This window comes from Parasteatoda tepidariorum, chromosome 9 (genome assembly GCF_982258835.1).
Source record: "Parasteatoda tepidariorum strain Cologne lab strain chromosome 9, Ptep-v5.0, whole genome shotgun sequence".
Taxonomy (NCBI): Eukaryota; Metazoa; Arthropoda; class Arachnida; order Araneae; family Theridiidae; genus Parasteatoda; species Parasteatoda tepidariorum.
This window is the reverse complement of record NC_141763.1, coordinates 97,161,775-97,178,765: the sequence shown is the minus strand read 5'-3', so window position 1 is coordinate 97,178,765 and position 16,991 is coordinate 97,161,775. Positions and strand designations below refer to the sequence as shown.

The 16,991-nt window shown below is 31.5% G+C and overlaps 1 protein-coding gene across 5 annotated transcripts in view; it reads right to left on the bottom strand.

The window, feature by feature from the left end:
• Nucleotides 1–8,868: 8,868 nt before the first annotated feature.
• Nucleotides 8,869–16,991, bottom strand: part of LOC107456085 (uncharacterized) — a 61,581-nt gene continuing 53,458 nt past the window's right edge. For all 5 annotated transcript variants that reach the window (XM_087152467.1, XM_087152465.1, XM_087152464.1 and 2 more), the window contains one exon: nucleotides 8,869–13,363. In XM_087152467.1, coding sequence (XP_087008593.1) covers nucleotides 8,924–13,363 — 4,440 coding nt within the window. In that variant the 3' untranslated portion in view covers nucleotides 8,869–8,923. The remainder of the gene's footprint in view (nucleotides 13,364–16,991) is intronic.

The following is a 16,991-nucleotide window of genomic DNA, read 5'->3' as shown; positions in this document are numbered from 1 at the left end:
TTCCAATATTATCAAGAATACAATGCCCAAAACAATAATAAAAGGGTACTCACCATACATGAGGACATATTGAACAAACAGACATCAAAGGAAGACGGGGAAATAAGCACTTCAGCACCACATTCAATTATTAACAAATTATTTTTATTTAGTAACAAATATCGATCGTTACATTAACTACACATGAATGGCGATTATTAGAAATGGGTGATAAGAGAATTAAAACAATGAAGGCGTCATACATAAAAGTAAAATATAAAAGAACGAGTAATTTAAATCGTTAAAATAAATATGAAAAGAAAACTTAAATTTGAGAGGGCTTTTAATGTTAAAGAAAATTAAAGGTATAACATGTTGATTTTAATTTTTACAGAAATTGATTACAGTTATGGATTTAAGTTAAAATAAAGGTTAAGAAAAAAAAAATGTAAAAAGAAATCCCTCGATACGGACCGAAGTCCGCATCGCGGAGAAAAACTAACCGGCCCGAAGGCTCGAGAAAAAGCGAATCCCATAAAGTGACTTAAAAATTCCTTAACTGGTATAGAACCAGAAAAATTACGACCAATTAAAATTAAAGAGGCGGAGAGTTTGAAATTTAAAAGAAAGAGATTGGCTAGTTAGCCCCCCTAAAATTAAAGGAAGAAAAAGAAAGGCGTGAGTAGAGGGGTTGGTTGACTTTCCCCACAGGAAGTGCGATGACCGCAACGACCGTGAGAAAGGTCAACAAGAAAGTTAAAAATAAAAAATTGCTAAATTGGAAAAAGGAAAACGTTTAAAGAAAAATTAAAGGCTAGATAAATTAGATAATTAAATTGTCACATTACATTAAGTGTAAATGTGACAATACCCGGACAGACCGGAAATTTTTATAAAATTTTCGAAGTCGTAAGAAAATTTTAATTCAAACGAAAATCAAGTAAAAATAAAAATATAAGAATTTTCCTCTAACAAAAAAAGTTTTCCGAAGAGTGTGAAGACAAAAATTGCTTAAAAAACAAAGTAACGAAAAAGAAAAAAAATTTTTTTTTTTTTTAAACTTGTCTTAAATATAAGACCATAAAATAAAATTCAAAACTTGGCATTAAATGGTAAAAGTAGAAAAAGATATAAAATTGGAAAAGGAGTCACCCATTTCTGTACACAGCTCTGAATTTCTGTACATAGCTAACAACAATTGTTACAGGCAGATAATCTCATGTTCACATAACTCTTTCATGAACACTGGAAAGAAAAACACAGAAACAGCAGTAATAGTTCGTATAAGCACAAAAAAATAAACAATTTAAATCAACACTAATAACAAATGATTATATGGTGAGCAAATATTGTTAAGGGCAACAAATTGGAAACATCAGTAAAAGTTTAAAAAAAATTTTTAATACATGGATCTCAAACATATTGTGACGCAACTAAAGCGAGGAAGAAAAAAACGAATAAGGCCAAATAAAACAAAAAGTATGTAAATACAAATATTAATCATTGTCAATTAATATGACATAAAAGGAATAATAACATTAAATTGGAATCAAAAGTAAAATTCGATTGCATTTTGCAATAAATGAACAATTATGTAATATCAACATAATTATGAAATTTTGATTGGAAACGTCGTTTAGAACGCACTATGTTTGAGATGATCATACATTGAATTCATTGATCATAAAATATGTGAACCAAAAATAGGCTAAACAGAATTAAGTTAACCATACACTCTAATAAAAATAAAAATTAATTAGACATTGTGATAAAAGGATTGAAGAAAAAAAAAATTGTTCATAAATAAGCAATGTGACTTTCAAATTGCTGACACAAAACTAAGTGCTTAAAATGAGTAAAATAAGTTAAGAATTATTCTCATATTCATGAATGTAAGGTTTAACAAATAATAATATAAAGAACATCTTATCTAAGAACCATCTCATTTACTGATAAAAAATTTATCGCAATTAGTTAAATTGCAAGTTGAGAGTAACAAGTATTGTACATTAAAGAGTCAAAGTTTATTGTGTGATTGATAAGTCTATTTTTTCCAAAAAAAATGACTCAGCTTGAAAATGGAAGATGAGAGAAATATCTTTCACTTTTTTGAGGAAGTGGGGGGGGGGATTTTCTTGACACAGTTTTATTGAAGTCAACAAGCAGGGTTCTGATGGTAGTCCTTGAGGTTGCCCCACAGAAGGACAATCTTATCTGGTCATTTGATCCTTTTCTCCACAGGACTCTCCCTTCAACCTTGGACATTTCTGCAGGTGTTTTCCCCAATTAACGAAATTGATGAAACAGGAATCGACCAGGGGTTTTACAACATCCTGTCGTGGAAGAGACCATAAAAATCTGTCTAAGCACTCCAGAGAAAGTAAGTAGTAAAATTCATGCTGTGTGCGATTTCAACTGGACAGCGCTTTCTCCTTCACCCCATGACCTTAGATAAGAGACCACGTCCTAGAACATACATCCATGAGACAAAAACGGTAGTTGAAAATGAGGGTTCAAAAGTTATTCATTAGAGGGGAGATTCTTCTTCTTGAAATTCTCAGAGCATGGAATGATGAGGAATAAAATAGGAAATTGTCCATTTTCACACAAATATGCTTAATAAGAAAACCTTTGTTTCATGATCAGGAATTGCAACAAAATGATAAATCATAAAAAAACATTCATTAAATTATTGCAATTTATGCAAAATATAAAAATATTGATTATGATCAAACAAACAAAAAAATATAAAATGTCAAGTACTTTAAATTCTGTACAACATAAAATTAAAGATAAATTGATTTGAAAGTATATTAAAAATTACATGTAAAGACAGAGTGTATGGCCAAGTACATTAAATATTATTCATATCAATCACATTTACAAAGAATTCGCCAAAATTCATGATAGACACAGTTAAAAAAAAATGATTGGTAGTGACATTAATTTATTAATTTTGAGATTATTCTTATTTTTATATGATGATGCATTTAAATATTTAGTTTACACAATTTGTATATTAATTGAGTAGGAAAATGTATACAAAGAATCTTGTATAACATTTTTTTTTTTTATAGTTCAACATGTGACCTTTAGTATATTTATTCGTTTATACAAATAGTCATTAAATAATTAAAGCATCGTTAATTATAAAAGATTTTATAAATAACGTACTATTATAACAACAATTTTAAAAAAAATGATGGTAACAAACAAAATTGTTTTACGAAAGAAAATATTCATATAATTAAAAAAAAATTTTTTTTTTTAAAAAAAACACTTAACAAATGAAATAATGTTCTAAAACAAAGCAAAAAAAATAGTTTTATCTCAAAAGGTACTTAATTATTATTATTTTAATATAATAAAGGTAAATTATAAAAGTCATTTACTTTAGTAAATATATTTAAATTATTCAACAGGTTACGCGGATGATTTTTCCCAAAGAGTATCAACACAATTTAATTTATTTAATAATTCACTTGAATCATTATTTTTCTTTTATATATATATATATCATCTGTTTTTTTTTTTTTTTAAACCAGGAAATCATAATTTATCATCTGGTTTCTTTGACCAGGAATAACCTTCTGATTCATTTTTGATCAGGAAAATAAAAATAAAAATTAACTTCTGGTTCTATTTTGACCAGGGAGAAATCAAAAAAAAATTCTGGCTTAATTTACCAGCAAAAGAAAAGTAAAAAGTAAGAAGAAAATTCCTTAATGAATAAAACCTTAATTAACAGTGGACCAGGGTTTGAACCTGGGCTTTTGCAGTGACGCAATGTACTTCATTTATACTATCGTATTAACCAACGTTAAATATCAGGAAGAACATCTTAAAAAAAATTATTCCCGAAAAATCGTTGAGCTCAGGTATTACCCAGAGCAATCAGGACATATTTTATCCCAACTATATTAATAAAGTAATCCCAAATAAATTTTTGAAGCATCTGTATTACCAGACACGATTCAGGAAATTCACTATCCCAAATATTTATTTATTTATTTATTTTTTTTTTAAGGTTAAACATAAATACAAAATAATTCACCATTGTAAAATTATATTAATATGCCTATTTAAATAGTTAGATACACAGTTAGATATAGTTCAATAAACAATTTGAGAATATTTTATGACATTCTTATAAATATATATATCAATTTTATCACTACCAAATCAAATAGCAAAACACATAGAGAAAAATTCAAATAAGAACAAATGTATTGTTTCATTTAATTCATTATACCATAATAAAACCTAGGACCTCACAACAAAAAATATACGGCACCATTTGTAAGAGTTTAATTTATTATTATTATTGGTGCGTAATAAAGTAACGTTGTTTGTGTAATTGTTATTAATAGATTGAAATATTTGGTATATGTACTAGTAATTGGATATAGTCATGATAAAAAAAAAAGTTATAGGCCGAAAAGTAGTAATTAAAATAAATTAAGGGGGGAATGTGATCGTTAAGGAAAGTGGTAGTACAATGCTAATGTGGGATAACAATAACCCAATAGGTTCAAAAGGTCACAAAGTGTGAGGTTTGAACAAATTGGATAAATTGGTATCACCGAATTTAGAATAAGGGTGAAACTAAAAATAATTAAAGATAAAAAGATAAAGAAACAAGGTCATGCTATATCCAGATATAAGTATTTAAGATAAATGGAGTAAATTGATGTTTCCAATATTATCAAGAATACAATGCCCAAAACAATAATAAAAGGGTACTCACCATACATGAGGACATATTGAACAAACAGACATCAAAGGAAGACGGGGAAATAAGCACTTCAGCACCACATTCAATTATTAACAAATTATTTTTATTTAGTAACAAATATCGATCGTTACATTAACTACACATGAATGGCGGTTATTAGAAATGGGTGATAAGAGAATTAAAACAATGAAGGCGTCATACATAAAAGTAAAATATGAAAGAACGAGTAATTTAAATCGTTAAAATAAATATGAAAAGAAAACTTAAATTTGAGAGGGCTTTTAATGTTAAAGAAAATTAAAGGTATAACATGTTGATTTTAATTTTTACAGAAATTGATTACAGTTATGGATTTAAGTTAAAATAAAGGTTAAGAAAAAAAAATGTAAAAAGAAATCCCTCGATACGGACCGAAGTCCGCATCGCGGAGAAAAACTAACCGGCCCGAAGGCTCGAGAAAAAGTGAATCCCATAAAGTGACTTAAAAATTCCTTAACTGGTATAGAACCAGAAAAATTACGACCAATTAAAATTAAAGAGGCGGAGAGTTTGAAATTTAAAAGAAAGAGATTGGCTAGTTAGCCCCCCTGAAATTAAAGGAAGAAAAAGAATGGCGTGAGTAGAGGGGTTGGTTGACTTTCCCCACAGGAAGTGCGATGACCGCAACGACCGTGAGAAAGGTCAACAAGAAAGTTAAAAATAAAAAATTGCTAAATTGGAAAAAGGAAAACGTTTAAAGAAAAATTAAAGGCTAGATAAATTAGATAATTAAATTGTCACATTACATTAAGTGTAAATGTGACAGTCACCATTTACTACACGGGGAGTCTTCGGCCTCTTGGATATGGGCCCAGCGCCCTACCGACCAGGCTATCCCGGCCTTTAAGTCTTGTTATTTTATTTTATTTTATAACCGTCGTTGAACAGCCGACCCAATTTCATGGGTTTACGCCTACTAACGTTCAACTCCGTAGACTTGTAATTTTGAACCAATCCAGAAGACAAGAAACTCTTGGATCAGTACCCCCAGAGGTATTGATTTTTTTTTTTTTTTTTTTTTTTTTTAAGTCTTGTTAGAAAAATTTGTACATCAGTTTGATTGGTGTACATCGGGCTTGACCTTAAAGAGGCCAGAAACTTTCAGTGACCTTAATTGCCATCGCCAAAACTAGACAAGTATGAAATTTGCTGGAAAAAAAAGCCTGAAGTGTAACAATAATTTACAGGTTTATGGTTATTGATTCCTTCTGAAGTTTGGACAATGACAAAACTGGAGGAAAATTATATCGCAATATTTGAGAGAAAGAAATTGCGGAGTATACTTGGTGATGTAAATGAAAGCAATAACTGGAGAAGGAGATTTAACTTTGAACTGTACAAGATTTATAAACAACCTGATATTATTAAATACATAAAAATGAATAGAATGAATTGGATCACCCACGTGATTCGAATGAGTGCTGACAACACAATAAAAAAGATACTGCTTTTCAGACCCACTGGAAAAAGAAAGCGGGGAAGGCCACGGTTGAGATGGGCTGACTCAGTGGAATCTGATTTTCTCGCAATTAATGAAAAGAATTGAAGATCAAGGATAAATCGGAAGTCGTCATGGAGAAATCTTCAGAGGAAGGCATTGGCTCACTTTACTTTAGTCCGTATCTTGAATTTATTGAGGAGAAGGGATAAAATTATGACATCTAGGTTTTTTCTATCTAGGCATGTGATGTAATGTTTCTGATGTACTTTTTTACTCTGAATCGAATAAATGACACCCAAATTGATATATTTAATTGTTAATAAGTTTGTTAAATTTTAAATAAAAAAGAGTTCAAATTCATACATATTTATAAGTCCGAAATTACTATCGAGACAAGCGAGCTGTTTCCAATGAATTTTTTAAGCAATCGATAGAAACATTTCAGTCACTTAACAGTTTAAAAGTTATCTACTTTATACTGTTAAGTGAACTGAAATGTTCTTATCGAATAGCTCAAAAAATATATTGAGTATATACCTCACTTGTCTAGATAGCAATGTCAGACGCATAAATATATGTGTGATTCAGAACTTAACTTTTTTTTATTCAAACTTAAATAACTTCTTAATTACTTACCCTTCACTAGTTGGCACACATTACATAGGTTTACCATTGCTGCAAATTGCAGGTATCAAAAGATTCCTTTCGCTGTTAATTTCCTTTACCTAAAAATAATTTTATTCATAAAACTTTGCAGTTATTTAGATTAATAACAGTAGATATAAACAGTTACGATAGCAATAACAGTACAATAATAGATACCTATAGAAGCCGTAAGAGAAAAATACTTTCTCTCTTTCCTCTCTCGGCTTCTGTGGATTTCTAATTTTATTTCTTAACATTATTTTTCAATTTTTTGTTGGCAACTTTAATTTTATATTTCAAATGACTTTGGTTTCTTCTCCTTTACATCTAGCAAGTTTTGAAAAGGAGAGCCTGTTTTTCAGCACGTGAAACTTGTCAACTGTTTTTTTCCTTTTTATAAATTTTTGAAGCGAATAATCTTATATCTTACCGTTTCAGTTTCTTGGTTTCATTTATTTAATATTTTACACCACGCATAAACTATGTATTTTTACTTAACAAAATTAGAAATAAGGAATTGTTTAATTAATTCCATAACAAAAATAATTATAACATGTAAATTTAAATTAAATAAATTGTGATTTTTCAAAAACTATTCAACCGACTTATTTCAAATTTTGTCATGTAAAAATGAATATACTGAATTACCTGTGCATTTTAAAAAATAAGGTAACTAGAAAAATTTAATATAAATTTGCATTAATATTATGTAAACATATACTAAATGACCTTTCACATAACAAAGTGGGGTCCATTATGCTTCCCCTCCTCAATTTCTTTTAAAAATTAACAGTCCCTATTTACTCTAAGAAATATCATCACTTATAATAAAGTGGAATAGATAAATAACAAAATAAAAATTTTTTCCCCTCATTACGGGTGAAGTTAGGTATTAACCATAGAGTTTAATTGTAATAGAGCACGCACATGAAGATAATTTTTGCCTTCATAATGAAACCACGTGACTGTAGTGTGAATAATGAGAGAGTATTTTCAAATTCCGTTACTCCTTGTTATTTCAACGGAAGAAAATCGATGTTGGAATTTCGAAGACAAATATTTTAAAATACGGTAATTAATTGTGTCGCATTTGGTGGCACAGAAAACTTTGCAAAATGACGACCTTATATATTTCCCAGGTAAGTTAATTTATCACTTTTTGTAAGTGCAACTGTTTTATTTATTGTATAAATAAACTTTCCAATTTTCCTCTTTTCCCTAAAACATGATATTAATCCATTTTAAAATTCAAATTTAATCTATCTTGAGGTAAATATAAACGAATAAGAACACAATTTAATTAAAGTAATGATTATTTAGAATTTATAGATATAATAGAATAATTTTTTCTCTCTTCATTTTAGAGCTAAATTGTAGTAGGCGATATATTGGCGACATTCTAGTTTCTTTCCGCCTTTATTTATGTTGCATATTTCTAGCTAAGTCTTAAGTTTTAAAGAGAAAAAAATTATATATATTTCCATAATTTCAGTAGCTTGTTTTAGGTCAGTTTTGTTCATAACATACATTTACTCAGGCAAAATAGTGGCTTGAAAAGATTAATTTTAAACGTTTCGATAAATAATTATTTCTATAATAAGACCATGTGGTCTCTTTTAATTGAAATAGTCCGGTCTTCTTTAAATGCGATAATACTATCAGAAGTATTAAAACCTTATCATAGGTGTAAAGTTGAAATAAATTCACAAAGTTTAAAATAGAGAAGCATTTTTATTATTATTATTTTTTAAGTGAAGCAGAATTTTTTTCTCAATTTTTATGTTATTCTTTGACTTCTTATAATGCTCTAAATCTTTTCTTGCAAATACTTTGAAAAAATCCAAATACCTGGAAAAATATTCATAATTTTACATAATGTTATTAATATCGTTTGATATGTTGAACTAAAAAAAAAAAAAAAATTAAATCGCTTTTCTTTCAACTAAAAAACTCTTCAATATAAATTCTTAAATGCGACACACACTTTATCTGCCAAATATACCTACGAGATACAATAAAAACTCACAGCTAAGCGAATGATTCTTTAATTCACAAACAAATACAATGAACAAATGAAAGAAAATTTATAATGAAGCTCTGTTTAACAGTGACCGGTTGTAATCATAGGTAATAGTATAGGGTGAAACATTGCAGAGTAAATTTTTGTTCCCCAACAAGACATATTTTTTGATTCCGTAAGTAAGTGGAATGATGGATTCGGGTTCATTACACATATGGGCTTCATCTAGGATGCAGCAAGCAATATTAAACTCTTTAACCAACTTCATAACGGAACAGTCATCATTTTCAAGTCCCAACAACAGTACTAAAATCACATCACTTGTGGCGAGTACGTGATTCCTAGCCATTCTTTCAACTTTCGCCTCATCAGTCTCTGTATTCCTAAATATTGACTTGTTTTTATCCGTTAATTTCGCCAAGGAATACTTTCTTAAATCAGAGATTCTGTCCGTGTTAATATACACTGGGTTATGCTGTTTAAGACACATAGCGATGTCTGACAATGAGTTTTCAGACTTGGAGCAAATAATTACTTTGGCATCCGGCTGCTTCTCCTGGAGTTTTTTAATCAGATAAGACACGGCTGTCATCCTCTCCCAGGTCAGTGAAAACTCCGCATGGACCATTGCTAGCAACGGAACTTGATCAGTGACGCGTTTACACACCTGGTCCATGACACTAACATAATCCATGCCTTCTTTAGGAATGGAAGCGCTAAACTTGTTTGGTGAAGTAATAGGAGAGAGTACAGCGTCACTCAAAGTTGACTTGGACAAATTCATTAAAGCATCATTCTGCTGAAGGATCTTCCTGACATTTAACAAATGCTGGAACGAAATCAGTTCTCTGTCGTTTATATCGTCTACTTTGAACGCGGTGTAGATGGTTATTTTGAATTTGTAGATACCTGTATTTTCTGTAACGCCTAGTGCTTTATAAGCTTCATGTTCGCCGTCATGGGTTGCTGCGAATTGACGGTTCATCGATTTCGTGACGTAGCCCAACATCTTTATAGCAGAGTTTCCCAGGGACTTGAAAGTCACGAGAACTATGCAGCTTTCCTTCGGCAAGGTTTCAATGTGTGTAGATGGCACAAAACATTCAATGAGATACTTGTTAAATTCGTTTTTTTGTTCATAATCGCTAATCTTTCCCTGGAATACACATCTTTGATTATTTTTCCACGCTTCATAAAGTTTAAACCAAGATTCGAACAACAGAAGTTTAAAATAAGTGTTATAATACTCGCGCTCATCACTGTACGTATTGCGTACTTGAGAGAGTTCAACTGATTTGGGCAGTATGGGTGGTAGATTAAGTTCTGGCTTAAGTTGCCTTTCAAATTCTGATAACCAATCATAAGACCACGAGATCATAATCAAATAAACAAATTGACTTTGAACGTAGGTCTTGCCAATATCTTCCTTCACAGATTCTGGTACCAAACAAGCAAAATTCCTTTGATTTAATCGATAACTGCCAGTTGTATTAGCGTCACGAGAAGCGGGATTCGACACCAAGTCGACTGGTGCAGGCGATTGCACGGCTGGGGAAGATCGGGATGGGTAATGCACGAGTGTTGGACTGTTACTGGAGTAAATAGGCGACGCAGCTGCTGCAATTTGAGGTGATATTATAGCCCGACTCAGTAAAAAGGGTGTCGGAAGAAGGGGCGCCGGAAGAAGAGGTGTCGGAAGAAGGGGTGCCGGAAGAAGAGGTGTCGGAAGAAGGGGTGTCGGAAGAAAGGGAATCCTTGCATTTTCTCGCACATTTTTTCCAAGAGACGGTATAGTTTGTATAGAAATATTATTAAAAGCATTATAATTGGGATCGAACCTACATATATCACTTTGCATTGGAATGGGTTGATTTGGGTCATTAAGAGGGAAACGATTTAATGGAGTTTTTTGATGAGGACGGCTTGATGTAGAGGGATTGTTTGAGCCTATGTCATTATATGACGGTGAAGGCATACATTCGTAAGGACTGGAACTACCAATTAAGTTGCTTCTTGAATCAGATAAATATTCTGAGCTACGCTTCTCACTAAGTACTGGTATAGGATTACCATAAAAAGAATTTGGATTCGCAGAAATTTTCACATTAGATGGTATGTTTGAAAGACTAGTATTTGAGTTTCTTAACATGAGGTTGTTTTGAACAGAACTAGAGCTTCTAGGATCATTTTCCGAACTAAACCTTCTAGTAACAACTTCTATAGGTCTACCAATAATTGTATCATTCATTGTATGAGGTATTGGGTCCATCACAGAACGCTTATTTAACTCTCCCAGTGAACTATTATTTGGAACAGCTAGTTGCGCTTTCAATCTCGACTCTTTATCACTATTAGATGACTTTCTATTTAAGTAATCTTTGAAATCTATTTTTTTCTTTCTTATCTCCTCGGAATGTCTCCCAACATCTGTTCTATTATGTGTGGCATGCTGCCTGTTTATCTGAATTTGATTGGTTTTAATTCCTGCTATTGCATCTTTAAATAAGTATCCTGGATTTCTTATTCTCTCAGTTGTTAATTGCGAAGGCTTTCCAGAAGAAGAAGCACCATGCCTTGGCACTTTATGGGGTATTTCAACGCAGCTTTTGTCGGGTATTTCGGCACTATTTTTACGATTTTTTCTGGGATCAGACGGAAACGAATTATTAGTGGCATCAATCTGACTTGAGGGAGACAATGAAGATTCACAATTATCAAAATCAGGATAACTTCGTTTCCTCAACGTATTTTCATTTAGAGACTGTGCTTCATAATTTGTTGTTGATACTCTCTTGGGCAAATTTGGATTCTCATTGGCAAATACAGAAGTTTGAGGTTGTCGTAGTAAAGAATAATTCTTTTCGCCACAACTAACTGAGGTTTGAGGCTCTATATCCATATTAATTTGATTCTTGTTGATGTTAGCAGTTAAGGGACTGATTGCATCTGGTATTGGTGGAGTTGTGGTTGGTAAAGGAGGAAGATTGACTGGGTCTGGTAAAGGAGGAAGATTGACTGGGTCTGGTAAAGGGGGGTGAATGGTTGTGCCTAGTAATGGGGGAAAAATAGCTGCGGTTGTAAGAGTGAAAGGAAATGTTTGAAGTTGTTCTGTAACTGAAAGGTTATTTTTTTGATTGAAAGTATTTGATGTTCCTTCAAGCTGAATAGTTTTATTTCTTGCATCTAAGTCATTTTTGCTTGGTAAAGATTGAATTTTTGATTTTATCGAACCATTGTCAAAGTTTTTTGACTGTAGAAATTCCATTGTAGGTTTCAGGCTATTTAGGAGCTTATCAATGTCATTTTCAATTATAGTATGAGGTTGCGTTGGACACTCTGGTACAATGTTTGATTCAATTGAAGGAGGTGAGGAACGAGGACTATCATTTAAGTCTTTTAGGAAGACATCTCGAGCGTATTGACGATTATTAAAAACAGATGGTGCACTTGAAACACAAGGCATTATTTTAAGTGGAGGTGATATGTCCTTTATTGGGGCAAAAGAAGGAGGTGGAATAACTGAATTATTCAACTCCTGACTGTGTACCACAGGATTTAAGTTCAGTATACTTTTGCACGGAGAGTTATACTGTCGTATAGATGTTGTGATGGAGTCTTCAAAACTACCATCTTCTGAAACTTTATTTTTAAAATTTTCCAGCACGTTCTGTACAGTGGTTAAAATTTGAGAACAGTTGTAAATGTCAACTAACTGAATCTTATCAAAATCAAGAGTCTTTAAATTATTAAAACCAACAAAATTTCCCTCAAATGAATTAAAAGTGTCCTCGGAAATTATTTCATCATTATGAGGTGACATACTAGGTTCGGCCAGTGAAAGCTTCATAAGTTCTAGCTCTTCAGGACTTATTTGATAAGGAGCTTCTACATCTGCTGACACAGGTGATGATGGAGCAGTATCGCACAATTCTTCTTTTTGAACACCATCACCGGGGTTATCTACGATAACATCTTCCACACTCTCAGTAATATTGTTGAAAACATGCAATAAATCCTCCTCCTCCTTTTCAACGATGCATTCACCAACAATAATAATATCTTCAGCTGTGTCTACTGGTTCAAAATTTAACGTCTTGAATTTCTTTACAGGTACAAAGGCACCTATAGTTTCAATGTCATCATCTTCCACAACCTCTGAAGAAGTTTCGTTTGACACATCATTAAGAGGTTCAACTTTTATTTTTACAGGTGGGTCATCTGATGGTTTTTGAGGATCCAACAGTCCAAAAGAAGCTATTAAAGCATTGGATTGTCTTTTAAATGGCACAGAAGAACGTGGAATGTGTACTTCTTCTTGTTTTATCTCGTTTGTTTTTGGTGGGTTCGATACCAGATTGGGTTGATCCTCGCTGCATTGAGCAGAATTTAATGAAGTAGATTCATCGGTTTGATTCATTGATTGAATATTTGCCTCTGAAGTATTTGAAGACTTTTTGGGTCTTTTCCTTTTTTTGTACGTCCACGGGTTGCTTCGCTTAGGCATCTGTAATATAATACAGGAAAAGCATTAATGCTTGAACAATTTAATAGAATAAAACATTAAACATACATGTAGAAAATTACAGTAATTGTTTATAGCAACGGTTCCCAGAAGGTGCTCTGCAGAACTTCAGGGTGTCACAGAAGGAGTACAAGGGATCCGAAAAATATTTTTTTTTTGTAACCAGTAATGATTATATTTATATCCAATCTGTAATCCATAGTTTATTTAATACTTTGTTTTTGTTAAATTATTAATGTAAAAAGCCAATGAAATTAAGGTAGCAAAATTTAAAAAAATCTTTTTAATACTGAAAAGAAATATATTGGGTGTTACATACACATTACTGCTAATGTTTTACATAAACATTATACACTAAATAAATCCTAAATTGAGAAACACAAAGGATTATTAAATTAATTCTTTCTGGAAATGGAAGAAGTTTTCTAATAATTAGAATGGAAGAAGTTCTCTAAAAATTACAAAAAAGATAGGTTAGGGAATGATTTTGACTAACCAATTTCTCGCACTTATCGAAAAGACTATCTTCATAAATGTAAAGAGTATTCTAATTTAAGAAAACAAAAATGTAAAGGTTCAACAGGGATACTTTTCCCACTTGAGTATGAGTTGCATCCATTTATTGAATAGTTTAACTTTATGACCTCAAATAATGCATTCTTATATTCATTGCATAGACTGAAACATCAAATCTCCTTCATTCAAAATAATATTTGAGAAACATGTAGGCAGGCAAGGTGTGTTTACTTTAACACAACTCTGTGATTAAAGATCACATTTACACTTATTGCCATAAAAATTGGCGCACCTAAAAAGAGTTGTCTACAAATGAATGGAGATATTAGTATCCTCTTGGGCCACCTTTAGCGTGCATGTAGGATGATATAAGATCCACCATTGAGACATTCCGTTATGATGCTTCGCGGCACAACAAAACAATGCTCAGTCACACACAGCATGGGTGTCACAGGAATGCCTCAACCACATTATAACTCTTTCCTGGATAGCTCGATCTCCACGTTTGCCACGGAACGAGCATATCTGGGACCACTTGGCACGACAAGTTTGACAGCTTCTGAATTGAGTAGTTTTAGCGGAGTTTTCAGCAACTCTATAACTAGATGCCACAAGATGTATTAAAGTATTTGTATGCCTCAATGCCTGACAGTATCACATCCTGCATTCAGTACTAAAACCACCATTTATTTATATTTTTTCCTTCAATAAATGATTATTTTCTTTTAATTTTTTAATTCTTACTTATATCATCGTTGTACTTATGTATGAAAAATTTCATTTCATATCAACAACTCTTTTGTAGATGCGTTAATTATGGCAATGAGCATCATTTGTAGTAAAGCGCATATACAACTACTATTGGACGAATTAGTTCCCACAGGAAGAAATCCAGAGGTGTTTTGAAGATGGTGATGGCCAAACGGACCATAACTCTAGATCAGGGGTTTCCAACTTACATGAGGCCGGGGCCACAATTAAAAACACAAATCAAATGGCGGGCCGCACCTTTATCAAAATTTTTTGTAGGACTTTTTTATGCCTGAAGGAACATTAAATATTACTGTAAGAGTTTTATCAAGTTGTACAAAACAAAAGTATTGAATTACAAATTAAAATAAGAAGTAGATTTTTTAAAATATTTAATTGCTATAAATAAAATTTTTAAAAATATTAAGTAAATAATAAAAATTTGGGCTACAATAACTTTCAAGTGAGCACCTATGTATTAAACAATTAATGTGCAACAGATATCAACTAATTGTTAAGGTAATTAAACTTACATAGTAGCACACGAAATATTCAATGAGAAAATTGAGGTTTGTCTGCTGCAACCACCAGAGAATAGATATTTACGATTTAAATTTACAAATGTGTGTTTAAATATTTTCGTCCAAAATGAGTGGTTTCAAAAAGTTACATCGGAGAATTTCATCGAGAAAATTTCTGATACGCACATGCTAAATTACATTCACAAAATGCGAAAAAAATAAAATTAAAAAGAGCAACATACACGATTATTTTTGTATTTGAATAAATATTTTCTTAGATGCAAAACCTGAAAAATAAATTTCTTTGCACCGTTGGTATGTTAAATTTCACAAACACGAAGAAATTAGGTTTTTATTTACGAGAAAAGTATTTTAAACCCATATAGATTTTTTACGAAAATTTTCCACAAAAAAATGACAACTAATATATTTTAGTTCGCGGACCACAAAAAAAGGCTTCGTGGGCCGGATGCGGCCCCCGGGCCGACAGTTGGAAACCCCTACTCTAGATGCTTTGTTACATAAAAATATAATGGGGGATTTTACTAGAACGTACACTGGATTTACATTTGGATGTAAAAAGAGGAGTTGGAAAGGGAAGCTAAACTGTAAAAAGGGAAGCTAAGTCTTTTAAGATAAATTGGGCAAATTCCAATTTATTTTAAATAAACAAAAAAATAATAAATTGCCTGTTAAACATAAAATTACTAAAACAGGAATACTTATTAGCTGATTTAATAATCTGTACTCTTGGAGGTTACTGAAGAATCAAGTGTTTTGGTAATAAAAAAAAATTGCGCCAGTAAGGATATCATACCTAATCGCGTAAATTTGTTCCTCTCTGAGTTTTACACATCTTTAAGAATCTAATGAGAAACAATTAAATGTTACATTATTATGCGCTTATTTTTATAACACAACTTTTTAACTATCAGTGATGCAATAAACCCCAAATTAAGATTTTATATATATATATATATATATATATATATATATATATATATATATATATATATATATATATATATATATACAGTCGAACCTCGCTAACTCGAACCTCGATTTCACGAATTTTTTCGATATCTCGAAGAAGAAAAAATTCCCTTCAAATTTCCTATACACTCAATGTTAAAAAAAACTTGATTTCACGAATTTTTTTTTCTAATCCCTCGATAACTTGAATTTTTTTTTCTCCATAAATAGTGTAGATTTTTTTTCTGAAAATAAAAAAATATTCCAAAAAAAATATACAATTTTAAGAATAGAAAACCAATTCTCATAATGATAAACTTTTTTAAAAAAAATGGACATAAGGACGTCAGTGGCATGGAATGATGTGTCTCTCTCTACGATAATGAATGTATTCAAGAAGGCTGGATTCCTTAAAGATCACGAAAGTAGTCAAACAATCAATATCGTCAATTCTGCTGAAAACTATACCGAAAATGATTGGGACAGATTGACCGGACTCATGAAACTTGATGACTTGGAATTTCATAACTTTGTAAACGTAGATGACGCAGTAACAGTGTGTGGTCAGTGGCATGACAATGATATCATCGCTCAAACAAAAGCTTCTTGTGAACTATCAGAAGAAGAGGAAATCGAAGATTTACCACCCAATGTTACTAACAAACAAGCACTTTCTGAGAGGCAACCAAATATGTCAGAGGAGACATTTAGCGCTATAGTCCACTTAGAAAGTGCTACAGACAAACTTTCTTACACATCTCTAAAGCAAACAACAATTGAATCTTTTTTTTAAATGAAAGTGTAAAAAGTGTTTTTAGAGTACATATGGAATAGTAAATAAGGTATGTAAA